This window comes from Corythoichthys intestinalis, chromosome 14, assembly GCF_030265065.1.
Source record: "Corythoichthys intestinalis isolate RoL2023-P3 chromosome 14, ASM3026506v1, whole genome shotgun sequence".
Classification (NCBI taxonomy): domain Eukaryota; kingdom Metazoa; phylum Chordata; class Actinopteri; order Syngnathiformes; family Syngnathidae; genus Corythoichthys; species Corythoichthys intestinalis.
Window position 1 is genome coordinate 53,295,817 of NC_080408.1, and position 14,456 is coordinate 53,310,272.

The 14,456-nt window shown below is 38.2% G+C and overlaps 1 protein-coding gene across 7 annotated transcripts in view; it reads left to right on the top strand.

Annotated features, from left to right (window-relative positions):
* LOC130930417 (SUN domain-containing ossification factor-like) overlaps positions 1–14,456 on the top strand; it is a 116,473-nt gene that overhangs the window by 55,818 nt on the left and 46,199 nt on the right. For all 7 annotated transcript variants that reach the window (XR_009067053.1, XM_057858374.1, XM_057858376.1 and 4 more), the window contains one exon: positions 10,986–11,041. Coding sequence is in view for 6 of the 7 variants with exons in the window: in XM_057858374.1 (XP_057714357.1) it covers positions 10,986–11,041 (56 nt within the window). In the remaining variant the exon portion in view is untranslated. The remainder of the gene's footprint in view (positions 1–10,985; positions 11,042–14,456) is intronic.

Genomic DNA, 14,456 nt, shown 5'->3' on the forward strand with positions numbered 1-14,456 from the left:
AGTTCTTGATTCACTGATGTTTACTGTAGTTTTTTTCTTTTAAACCACAGACACACCGTGGAACACTTTGGCCTGCTAGTGAAAAAAGAGGTACGTCGATGTGACTTATGAAGCTTATTTAGAGTTTCACATCGACATCGACAGGGGGAGAACATGCAGAGTCCACACAGGATGGCTGGAGCCAATAGCATGACGTCAGTGAGTGTACAGCTGAAGTTTTCAAAAGACAAATTTAGACTGCTAAATGGTGTGGACATATTTTATTATGATGTATTAAAGATACATAAAGTTGCTCTTATTAAAAAAAAATAAAACAACAAACAAACAGGGTTTTGAGGAAGAAAAAAAAAAAAATGCCAATCTTTAAGTCTTCAGGAAAGTATGTAATGGGTAAAAATAGGAGGCCTTACGAGCATGCCGCGAACACTAAGATCCTTCCAAAATGGAAGGGTTACCAGACTAATTTCCAGACAACCCAAAAAATTATGTGGCCAATTTGATGCGTTAAATAGTCCTAACATGCATGTTTTTTGGAATGTGGGAGGAAACTCCACACATGGAGTGGGGAAGAACGAGCAAACTTCACACAATGAGGCATGACAGTCTGACATTCAGTCATGACAGTGCCACCTCAATTGCACGGAATTGCATTATTGGCAGAAAGTTAAATGAATAGTTTTATGGCTGAAGTATTTTAGAATGATTTTGAATAACCAATGAGAGAACCAATGAGAAACGTGACTCATCTTCAAAATGCGCACACGTATGGTCAATTGACAAAGCCGGTATGTAACTACCTAACTCTTATTTGAATGTTTTTATTTTATTTTTTTTAAATTTTTTATCAAACTTGCTAACGCAACATATACTGTTCTGAATATTTCTTTAATTAACTTGGATTGACTCAGGTATGAGATAAGTGTGTGTAAGTAGTAGCTTTTGGAATACAAACAGACAGAAGGTTAAAAATGGTCCAACATATTCCCCTCCTTCATCATTGTTCAGATATGTGCAGTATGCTTTTGGAGGTACCGTATTTGTTGCTTGTTGCACTTTTCAAATGAACACGTTTGCATAAGAGCGCTTATTATGCAATTACAAGATGATTTTGTAAGAGAAGGTATACCAACTGTATCAGGCGTACAAACATTTCTTTAGCATGTGAAATTAATATATGCACAAAACAAATGCGTACTGTACTAAAGTAATGTTCATAAAATCTTTTGAAATAACAAGATAATAGTATCATTGCAGATATTTTTAAATACATAATTGTCTAGGTCTTTGAAACCTGCTTTTTTTGCCCCTTGTTGAAATGGACACTTTCAGATGTATCTTTTATCACGTTGTATGTGTTTGCAGGTGGGGGTGGAGATGGCTAGTAGAACTCAGCTGGCTGTCAATTTGGTCTGGATACTGTTTAAACTTATTCATTGCGCTTACTGAATTCTTTAAAAATATGTGGGGGTGGAGATGGCTAGTATAACTCAGCTGGCTGTCAATTTGGTCTGGATACTGTTTAAACTTATTCATTGCGCTTACTGAATTCTTTAAAAATATTCTAACATATAACTCTTTAGATGTAGCATTCTTTTATGTTCAATATTCTATGCTGTGTAATTTTGTGAACATTAGTTCCTATTTGTTTTTGTTAAGATAGGGGGTCTTTTAAATGGAACACTCTTGGACTAATACGCTTGTAATGAAACTGAGTTGTACATCGTCCTATTGTTTTGCTCATTTTAATAGTAAGAAGGCAGTTGTCGTTCTTAAACACATAAAGTTAACTTGTAACCAGTGTTGTTAATCTTTAAAAAAAAACGTAATGAGTTACAGTTAAAAAATACTTTTGCCAAAAAGACTATATGAGTTAGTAACTCATGTACTGTATAACTTATTCATCTCGCTTACTAAACTCTTTAAAAACATACTAACAAGGAAATAATTACATTAACATAAATGTATAAATAGTCCAACCCGCTGAACTACAAGTAGCATTCTTTTATATTCAACATTTTATGTCATGTAATTTTAGTTTCAAAGTGAATATTAGTTCCCATTTGTTTTTCTTATGTTAGGGGGTCTTTTAAATGGAACACTCTTGAACTAATACGTTTGCAATGAAACTGAGTTGTACATCATCCTATTGTTTGCTCACTGTAATATCAAGATGGCAGTTGTCATTCTTAAACACAAAAAGTTAACTTGTAACCACTGTTGGTCATCTTACTTTTAAAAAGTAATGAGTTACAGCTAAAAATTACTTCTCCCTAAAAGTAAATGAATTACTGTCTCATGTAGTGTATAACTTTAGTCATCTCGCTTACTAAACTCTTTATAAACGTACTAACAACGAAATAGTTACATTTCCATAAATATCCAAATATACCGAGTTTAGAGACAATGTGTTTTGTAGTAGGAAGTAAATCCTCAAACCTCAAGAATTACAAGTATGAACATTCACATAATATCTACATAACACTTCGGACGCAGTAGTAGTTCATATTCAACATTTTATGTTGTGCTTTTCATGTTCTACAAGTTATCACCTTATACATTCTATAACATCTTTCACATCAAAGATGTGTATATTAACTGATTGAAGAATAAGAACACTATATACAGTATTTTAGAGCATTTGGTATTTATTTGGATCAAATATATTACAGTCTGTTGAGAAAACTCGAATGTAAACTTCTGACCGTTCACCAGTGCAAACCTCTGAAACTGTATGTTAGGTCGACTGCATAATAACTAGAACACTATGCTTCCATGCTATGGAAGAGGGGCGGAGATTCGCGTCGAGTTTTGAGACATGGTTCGAATCAGTCGGCCCGCGGAATCGCAAGGAAGAAGTTGGGGAGAAAAGACTCTTCGGCAACAAAACTGGTATGTCACCAACTCTTATTTGGTTACTTTTAAAGATATAGAGAGCATGCTAACTTTGCGAAATAGAATGAATTAAATCCGGTTGAAATACATAGTTATTTGCCTAAGTGTATATATGTATACATTAGTACCAAACTATAGTTGCAGCAAAAAGCTGTCTGGAGTTGAAGTCAATGCTCTGCCTGTAGTATCTGTGGTGAAATGATCAAGCAAACTTCATACTTGAAAGACGCTGTACTTTGAGTAAATGGAATGAAGTTACTTTGATATAAAAACTGTAGTTTCACAAATGCTTGAAATTGAAGTCGTGCAAGACTTCTTAAAACTTATTATAGAACCACAAACCTGACAGAAGAGACTTCATCCAGAAGGTAAAAGATTCGCCGGAAAAATACTCACTCACTCATTGCTACAAAATTAGCCTACACACAGACCACACCCTCCCATGGAGGCTTTGTCCGGACATGCATGAACATGCCTAGACAAGTTACCCCTTCTCACCCACACTTTCCCATAACCCCCCTTGTTTCCAAATAGGTACGGGTCAAAGGGGACATCGCTTTGGCTACGACTAGCCCAGGCGCTAGCCACGCCCTACTACTTCCGATTCTTCGTTAGGACATGTACGGACATGTCTCAACATCCGTGAGAACGCATGCGCTTAACACGCCCCCAGCCCCCATTAATTTTTTTCTGGGGGGGGGGGGGGGGCGGGGCATGTCCGTACATTTCCCAAAACCCCGGAGCACGCATGCGCTAAACACGCCCCCCCCCCCCCCTTTTTTTTTTTTTGTAGAGGGGCATGACCGCACATATCCTAACATCCGTGACAACGTCTCGTTTGGACATATATGGACATACACCCAATTAAGACACACCCATGATCACAAACACTTTTAATTAACCCCCCCCCCCAAAAAAAAAAAAATTAGATCCATCCAAACCGAAAAAAAACAACAACAATAAACCTTTAATTAACTAGATCTAATTAGATCCATCAAAACCACACAAAACCCTTTAATTAACTACACAATTAGATCCATCAAAACCACACATAAGCCCTTTAATTTAACGCCACAAATTAGACCCATCCAAAAACCCTTTAAATAACTCCCCAATTAGATCAATCAACACCACAATAACCCTCTAATTACAAACCATTAAGTCATACCCTAACCCTAAACCCTTTAATTACCCCTCAACTAGATCCATCAAAACCTTACAAGACCCTTTAATTAACTCAATCCAAATTTGATCCATCAAAAAAAAAAAAAAAAAAAAAAAAAAACTTTAAACCCAATTAGATCCATCAAAAATACCCCTTTAATTAACTCAATCCAAATTAGATCCATAACCCATACCCCGGAGCACGCATGCGCTAAACACGGCCCCACACCTATTACGTTTTTTTCTAGGGGGACATGTACGGACAGAACCCATACCACACATAGCACGCATGCGCTAAACACGCCCCCCACACATACACTACGTTTTTTCTAGGGGGGACATGTACGGACATAACCCATACCCTGGAACGCGCATGCGCTAAACTTCAAAGTTGTAAAACATCTGTCATGACCAAAACCACATCAATGACATCATACCAACATAGATCAAAGGACTGCAATCAAAGGGGTCCGGGGGGGCGGGGTCATAAATCATCTGTCATCACCAATAGAGATCAAAGGACTACGATCAAAGGGGGAAAGGGGGGCGGGGTAATAAATCATCTGTCATCACAATATAGATCAAGGGACTACGATCAAAGGAGAAAGGGGGGAGGGGTCATCAATCATCTGTCATCACAATAGAGATCAAAGGACTACAATCAAAGGGGGCGGGGTCACAGAGGTCACAGTCATAAATCATCGGGGGCATGAACCCTACTTGACACAAGGTGTATTTTATTACTCTCTTTTGATACATCACAAAAATCAAACTTAAAATTTGGTACAGAAACCTTTGTTTGCTATTACAGATACCAACTTTTCCTGTAGTCCTTGACAAGGTTTGCACACATTGCAGCAGGGATTTTGGCCCACTCCTCCATGCAGATCTTCTCCAGAGCCTTCAGGTTTCGGTGCTGCTGCCGGGCAACACGGACTTTCAGCTCCCTCCATAGATTTTCTATCGGGTTCAGATCTGGTGACTGGCTAGGCCACTCCAGGACCTTAAGATGCTTCTTACGGAGCCACTCTTTAGTTGCCTTGGCTGTGTGCTTTAGGTCGTTGTCATGCTGGAAGACCCAGCCACAACCCATCTTCAGGGCTCTCACGGAAGGAAGGAGGTTGTCAGCCAATATCTGGCGATACATAGCCCCATACATCCTCCCCTCAATACGGTGCAGTCGTCCTGTACCCTTGGCAGAGAAGCAGCCCCAAAAAATAATGTTTCCTCCTCCATGTTTCACGGTTGGGATGGTGTTCTTGGGGTTGTACTCATCCTTCTTTTTCCTCCAAAAACAACGAGCCGAGTTTAGACCAAAAAGTTACATTTTGGTCTCGTCCGACCACATGACCTTTTCCCATAGCTCCTCGGGATCATCCAGATGGTCAGTGGCAAACTTCAGACATGTCTGGACATGCACTGGCTTCAGCAGCGGGACCTTGCGTGCGCTGTAGGATTTTAATCCATGACGGCGTAATGTGTTTCCGATGGTTTTCTTCGAGACTGTGGTTCCAGCTCTCTTCAGGTAATTGACCAGGTCCTGCCGTGTAGTTCTGGGCTGATCCCTCACCTTCCTCATGATCAGTGATGCCCCACGAGGTGAGATCTTGCATGGAGCCCCAGAACGAGGCAGATTGACCGTCAACTTGAACTTCTTCCATTTTCTAATAATCGCTCCAACAGTTGTTACCTTCTCACCAAGCTGCTTGCTTATTTTCCTGTAGCCCATCCCAGCCCTGTGCAGGTCTATTATTTTATCCCTGATGTCCTTACACAGCTCTTTGGTCTTGGCCATTGTGGAGAGGTTGGAGTTTGTTTGTCTGAGCATGTGAACAGGTGTCTTTTATACAGGTAACAAGTTCAAACAGGTGCAATTACTTCCGGTAATGAGTGGGGAACAGGAGGGGTTTTTAAAAAAGAACTGAGAGCCGAAATATTTACTAGTTGGTAATGTATCAAATACTTATTTCATGCAGTTAAATACAAATTTATTATATAAAATTATACATTGTGATTTTCTGTATTTTTGTATTAGATTCCGTCCCTCACAGTTGAAGAGAACTTATGATGCAAATTACAGACCTCTACATGGCTTGCAAGTGGGAAAACCAGCAAAATCGGCAGTGTATCAAATACTTGTTCTCCCCACTGTATGTCATAGATAGCATGATTTACTGGGACCCCCAAGATGACGCAGTGAGATGACTCTATGGATAAACTACAGAAGTCCTGAAACATAATCATTAACTCAAAAGTGTTTCAATACATTATCGCGCTACAAATTGTGTGCCCAGGATGCTTGGCTGAAGGTAGTTTACTGTATTGAGCAAAGAAACTGTTTTTTCCCCACAAAAAAACAAAATAAAACAAAATAGATGCCTGTGCCTGCTGTTTTTTTTTTTTTTTTTTTTTTTTTTTTTTAATATGGGGGGATGGGGGAGGCAAGAGCAAATGAACAGGACACAGTCGTAATTACCATTTTGCAAGTGGTAAGGATCATCTTTCCCAGAGCACGTGCAGACAGCAGAAGTATAAAAATATAGTTGTCCAATAAGAATGATAAAAATGTTGTACTATTAATACGAGAATAAAGTCGTATTATGTCCGGCTATTGTAGCTGAATTAGCTGCTATGTACAGTGGTATGAAAAAGTATCTGAACCTTTTGGAATTTCTCACATTCCTTCATAAAATAACCATAAAATGTGATCTGATCTTTGTCAGAATCACACAGATGAAAATACAATGTCTGCTTTAACTAAAACCGCCCAAACATTTATAGGTTTTCATATTTTAATGAGGATAGCATGCAAACAATGACTAAAGCGTGAAAAATAAGAAAGTAAGCCCTCTGCCTAAGGCGACTTAAAGAGCAATTGAAACCAATTTTTACCATACATTTTAAATAAGGTGTGCGTGCCCAATCACTGATGAGTGGTTTACCGTTACCCTGCCCACTATAAAACACACACCTGGTAAGAAGTGTCTTGATGAGAAGCATTTTCTGATATTCATCATAGCTCGGTCAAAAGAGCTGTCTGAAGACCTGCGATCAAGGATTGTTGATTTGTATAAAGCTGGGAAAGGATACAAAACCATCTCTAAAAGTCTGGATGTTCATCAATCGACAGTCAGAGGAGTTGTTTACAAATGGAGAGAGTTTGGCACTGTTGCTTCTCTCCTAAGGAGTGGCTGTCCACCAAAGAGGATGCCAAGAGTTCAGCGCAGAATACTCAGAGAGGTAAAAAGAACCCGAGAATGTCTGCTTCACTGGCACAGTCCAATATCTCTGTGCATACATCAGCTATATGTAAAACTATGGCCAAGAATGTTGTTCATGGGAGTACTCCACGGAGGAAGCCACTGCTGTCATTAAAAAAAAAAAAAAAAACATTGCTCGTTTCATGTTCGCAAAAAGGAACTTGGACACTTCATAAAAGTTTTGGCAAAATATTTTGTGGACTGATGAAACCAAAGTTGAATTGTTTGGGACGAACACACAACGTTATGCGTGTAGGAAAAATGGAACAGCTCACCAACATCAACACCTCATCCCCAGCATGAAGCATAAAAAATATTAAATGTGATGCTTCACTAACTTATTTTTCCCCCTTCTGTCATTGTTTGCATACTATCCTCATTAAAATATGAAAACCTATAAATGTGGTTTTAGTTAAAACAGTCAATGTTTTTTTTTTGTTTTTTTTTTTTTTACAAAGATCAGATCACATTTGATGGTATTTTATGCAGAAATGTGAGAAATTCCAAAAGGTTCAGATACTTTTTCATACCACTGTACCTTACGTAAATTAGCTTGGAGCGCCGATTAAATATTAGTATAAATTCTATTGAATGTACATATATACCAAAAGATGAAGGATTTCCCTATTTACAAGACTGGTTCTAATATATATATATATATATGGCAGAAAACACTCAGGTGACTTAAGTTCTGCTCTGAGACCCCCAATTTGGCCAAATTTTAAAATTGTGCTATATGCATATGTGATACATCATTGGAAAGCTTAAAATCGAATGTGAGCACAGCAGAGCATAATTAAAGACGCCATGATTTTAACGAGATATCGCATACTTACCTCTTACCTCTTTTCGACCCAAAAACTCCATTAAACATGTATCACCGGGTTTCAAGACACAGCTGTGAATGGCCACAGCCGGATTTTTGGGGGATTTTACGGGTGAAACATGGTAATATAACAAGTAGGGATGGGAATTGATACGATTTTTACGATTCCGATTCATTATCGATATTGTTTAACGATTTGATTCTTTATCGATTCTCTTATCGATTCTAATTTCGGGAAAAAGAAGAACAAACATTTTGATTGGCATCAAGTTTGTTTAATCAGAAGTCACAACCTTACAAACTCACAACGAGGTCAAAAGAGGCCCAAAGCCTCAATGTTAACTGTGGCAATAAGTGGCAAATGCACAAGAATATGTAACATTTTACTGAAACATTTTTCTAATCGAAATAAAAAATATTGGTATATTTTGGCATATAGGTCGTTGTTCTGTCTTTGGCAATGTCCCCAAACTTTTTCCTGTGAGGGCCAAATAACTTTTCCCTTCTCTGATGAGAGGCCGGGGTCAGTTTGTAACAGAAAAAGTGTGACGATTGCAGGAGTGCGTAAATGTAAAAAAAATATTGTTTTTCAGAAAGCCACAATCAAATAACCCTCTGTGGATTCTTCACGGAACAAAAGTAAATAAAATAAAAATAATAATATAATAATTATAAATAATAATAGCACTATTATTTAAATAGATAATAACCAAATAACCCTCCCTGAGTTATTCACTGAAAAAGGCCAGGAAATAAATAACACTACTGAGGGAGAGAAAAACAAAAAAGATTCAAAATGCTCTCTGGAATTGTTCAGGGGGCCGGACCAAATATGGAGCCGCGGGCCGTAGTTTGGGGACCCCTGTTTTTATTTACCAGTATATTGAAATGCATGCCTTTTAGTTTTTATGGTGCTTTCACGCTCAAGTAGTGGCGCCCTTGCGCTTCCTCACGCGAAGAAGAGCGCGCTCACGTGAAGAAGAGCGCGTTTACACGCGAAGAAGAAGAAATGCCGCATCCAAGCGAGTGAGCGAGTTAGTGAGAAAGGGAAACACTGCCACGAGCATACGTTCTTTGTTAATGTTTGAAAAATATCTACAGAGCCAACGCCTGTATGTATCATCTTCTGTGTTATTGTTGTGTGTTTCCACTCGCGATTGGACACTTAAATCCAGTTGTGTAGTGGTTTAAACGATGTGCTAATGCTAGCGAACGCATGCTAACTGTTTGTTATTACTGTGTTAGCAGCTAATCATCGCTGATTTACGTTGATGCAAACCTGTTTGTTATTGGGGACGAAATTGATTTGTTCCATTTCTATTTTTAGTTTCAAGTGATGGTTGAATAAAGTCAGCAAATTATACCAACGTCTTCTGCATCGTCATTTGGGAGTTTAGCTAGCTGTATAGCCAGGACTGAGCCTTAGCGTCTCGGTGAGGACAGTGCAGTCTATTCCCTCCCGATGCCGTTATTTCCATCTCGCAATGACTGCAAGTCGCTTTGTTGTAATTTTTCCTCGTGAAGTGAAGACACACTTTCGAGCGTTCGAACCTACGTGATGTCATTGTTATGTTTACGGCGGCAATGCTCGTGCTAAACTATCGTAACCCTTCATTTTCACCCTTTTTCCTGGTGAAGTGTAGCCAAACTTTGGAGCGAGTGGTTCTTGGCGCCATGCTAGTTTGATGCGTCTGGACAACAAGACACGTCACGACGCAATATGCGTCTTTAGGGATCGTTAAAAGGATCGTTAAGGCTTTTTCATTGTGATGTCGAGGCCTCGAAACACTCGGAACCGGTTCCGAATTGGAATCGGATTTCGATTCCCATCCCTAATAACAAGGGTCGCAATGCAGAAATCGCAGACATCAAGGAGTGGTCGAGATTTTCATTTTCATATATTTATCCTTTTAAACTTTTTTTTTTTTTTTTTCAATTTTTCATGGTTTGGATCGATTATTTATCATCTAAAATATTGGGGAAAATGCGACAGTAACGAAAAAAATCAAAAGTCATGAGGTAGATATCCGTGACTTTTTTACAGACGCTAATTTTTTCATTGTGACATAATTTGTATAAAAGTTTAAAATACGCGGGTGAATTTTTATTTTTTTTAAAACCAAATATTAGACATCAATTAATGATTCTAAGCTAAAAATGACATTTCAAATAATAAATACGATTACTTATCTTCTTTTTATGGCTATGTTGAAACAAAAGCGGTTGCGCGACGTTGTAAACGGGGGTTTCCAGGGTAAAACGGACAAATTAGAAATAGTTCGGGGACTTAATGCGCCATGAATCTGCTATGGCAGCATATAGACATATTGTTCAATCAAACAAAACAGTTCTACTGCCTTAAAATACAGCAGTTTATTTTAAAGAGCGGTGCAAGAGCAGAAACTGCTTTTTCAGCCTTGTCTGTGTTTTCCGCGATATATTACAAAAAACTATGTAAGTCAGCTCACGTTACCTAGAAGCTATGACGATGTATGAGTTTTAATCCTTCTATTTATTCTACAATTATGTTTATATCAGCCAAAAAATTAATGATTTCTTTATATGTGAAACAGATTCTAAACCACAGACTCATGAGATACTCTCAATATTGCTGATATTAACGGAGGTGGCAAAGAGCTACTTAAAGTACGTAATAGCTAATTCGGCTACATTAGCCATACGTGATAATAGGACTAGTAGCCTACTTTTTATTGTTGTAGTCCGATTTTTTCCTCTTTCCTTGGCCTTAATACGCCGTCGTAGTTTTTAAAAACACATAAATGTCATCACATGTCATGTACCTGTTGTTAGGGACACAAATCATTTGTCCACTGTTTTTGTAGGTTGAGCTTCTCTCTCACTTTGGCTCTGAACATTTCTGCCCCCTCAGTGTCATTAGGTATGTAATATTTATTCCACTGGATGAATACTTTCAGCTTTGTAACGTGAGTTGAGAAGAGAATGTTCTCTCTGTTGGTTCAATGCAGAAATCAGTTGCTTTGCTGTGCATGTCAAAATGCTATAAAATCTTAGCAAAATCTAGACAATTTGATGTAAAAAAATTAGGTGGGATTGAAATTCTCACCTGATATTTAAAAATATATTATTTGAGCATCATGGGCTGTTGACACAGTACCAACTGCAGGTTGCTGGTTTTTTTGCCTCTGACTAATGAATACAAGTCACTGTTGACCAGAATTAAATAGCAATGCTTTGTATTTACTCTATTATCTTTACAATGGTACCTTGGTATACGATTTAATTCATTCTAGGATCTTCTTTGTATGTCGAAATGAATACATTATGATTGGATTAATTAATGCAAAGGATTATTATTTATTAGGGCCAGAGCACCAACTGGCGCGAGAGCCCTATTGTAAGGCAAAGGATTATTATTATTATTTCTTCATGACAAATGAAAATGGCCAATTTGGAGGCTTTAATATGCATGAAAGCTCACCAAAATTTGCACATACATGCGCAATAACTTTGCAATGTTGCGAAACAAACTAATTGAAAAAAACAAATTGGATCAGTGGCGTCCCCTTAAATTTTTCAAAAAAGGCCTCTCCTATTAGGTTTTTCAATGTAGAGCGATGGAATTTGGGGAGTCAATGCGTTGTGCAAAACTGCTCCAAAAAGTCTCTTGCACCAATGTTCAAAACACAACAGGAAATTTGGTATTTTGGATTGAATGTGAATTTATCAATTTCCATGGTGCTCATTTGAGACCTTGGTGCCAAGGGAGTTAGTTGGATCCTCCTCAAAATTGGTGAGACTGTTCATGAGACATATGAGATCTTAAGTTATCAAAATGGTGAATTTCATTCATGGGCATTACCTGGACGCCCTTAAGACATGTGTTCAGGTGCCTGATGAAAAATATTGAGGTTTTGTTGAAGCAGAAGGGTCCAAAAAGGAAGTGAAAATGACGTCCCCATTTTGTCTCGCCACAAATTTTGAACAGTCATAACTTGGCAGACCAGCTGCGCCATGCGTCCATTGCTTGTTGAGAGTCGTACCCTGAACGGTCCCGTAGGGGTCATTTGCATCAATCGTACAGCGCCAACTAGTGGCAACAGAAATCACTCATTTTACTTATACACGGCCAGTTCTTTTCAGGTTGGTCATTGTAGTTACAATTAGACCTTGCGGCTTCTCAGGAATCTCGATAATTTTTGCAACATTACGAAAATATGTAACAAAATGTTTCAGTGGCGCCCCCTTTAATTTTTCAAAAAGGCCTCTCCTATTAGTTCTTTTCAACATAAGGCAATGAAATTTGGGGAGGCGATTCCTTGTGCAAAACTGCTCCAAAAAGTATCTTACATCCATGTTCAAAGCTCAACCGGAAATCGGGTATTTTGGGTTGAATGTGAATTTTTAATTGATTTACAGGGTGCACATTTGAGATGTTGGCGACTAGGGAGTTAGTTGGATCCTCCTCAAAATTGGTGATACTGTTCATGACACATACGAGATCTTAAGTTATCAAAATTGTGAGTTTTAATTCATGGGTCTGACCTGGATGGGTTGCCAAAGTCAGCCATTTTTTGGGAAAAACGCCAAATTCAGGAAATGACTAATAACTCTCTGATCCAAGGTGCAGTCATTTTCATATTTGGCATGTATGTGAGGTGTCTCATCCTGAACACGACTCTATTTAAATATTACTAATTAGGCCTCGTGCCCCCTGCCTAGGACAGGAAACGCCCTTTTTTTTTTTTTTTTAACTAGAAAAGCATTTAACCTCAAATCTGCAACAGGCAAGCCTTAAGACATGTGTTTAGGTGCGTAATGAAAAATATTGGGGTTTGCTTAAAGCAGAGGGGTCTAAACAGGAAAGTGAAAATGACTGTCACCATTTTGCCTAACCACAAATTTTTAACAGTAATAACTTAGCAGATATATGACATATCAGCGACATACGTCCAGTGCTTGTTGACAGTCGTACCCTAAAGGGTCCTGTAGGGGTCATTTGCATCAACCCTAAAGCGCCAACTAGTGGCATTAGAAAGTCACTTATTTTACTTATACATGTCCAATTCTTTTTTAGGTTCGTCATTTTTACAAGACCTTTTGTACTACTACATGGTGAAGCCCATGTCCACATGTCTGTCTGTTGCCATGACAACTAGGCCTGTCACGATAACAAATTTTAGTGTATGATAATTTATTTAATAAATTATTGCGATATGTGATATTATTGCACGCCCCCAATTAAAAAAAAAATAAAAACAAATTTACAATAACACTGTGAGAATACAGTATACTGTACAGTGCCGTCCATAATTATTGGATTTATAATAATAATGTGTTTTTTAGCCTCTAATATATATTTTTCTAAATAATATGGGACCTTAAAGGGCAACTGAAGAGGTTTTCAGATTTCGCTCTTCAGTGTTTTACCCAGTTTAATTGTATTAAATGCATCATTCGCTCTCTCAAAAAGTCACATTAAAAAATAATAATAATAACTCACCGCGTAGTTTTTGAGTTATGGCCATAGCAACGAGGGACGCGCCGTCCTGCCGACCGCTACCTCATGACGTAACTTCCAGGAAGCCTCGCCACCACTCTGAACATGGAAATATAGCACCACGCTATCCTCGCCATATATTGCAAACATTTTCTGGGTTTTACTCGCGGGATTCGTCATGCCATCTCGATGTGTAGCGATGAATTACTCACAGGAAGACTCCAGACTCTAGGAGTGGTCAAAAAAAAACTTCTGCAAAGGTTTGGACCGTTTTTGTTAGCATGCATACAGATCCCCAATCGGCTCATTGTTTTCATCATTTCAGCCACAACAGCTTTGAAAACCTACAACAATGCAACATTGGTTTTACAAACACGTAAGTAGAACATGAATGGCTTTTTTTGATAAACGAGGGTGACTCCTACTGCCTGTTTGTTGAAGTGCGACATTTTTTTTGTTGTTGTTGCTGTTGGCCTGTCATAAGTAGATAGGTTGGCTGACATGTCGTCTACTCATGTGATTTTATTACTATATCAATAGGTATTATGTAAATTCAAATGTCCCCAGCACCAAATAAGTCCTTGGCTCGTTGTTTTTTGGCCTGTCACAGGGTAGATATAAAGCACAATAACTTGTTATACTTCAACATCAAGGTCTGCCTATTTTAAGAGGGAACAATAGCATCAAATAGATGCTGCTTTGACTGGGGCATTATTATTTGATCACCAAGAAATTATTATTAAATTAAAATTAGGATTCATCCAATATTTTCATGCTGCTGTGATTTTTTTTTTCTCTCCAGGAAGCCAAACATAAAAAATTAAGTGGCGGAAAC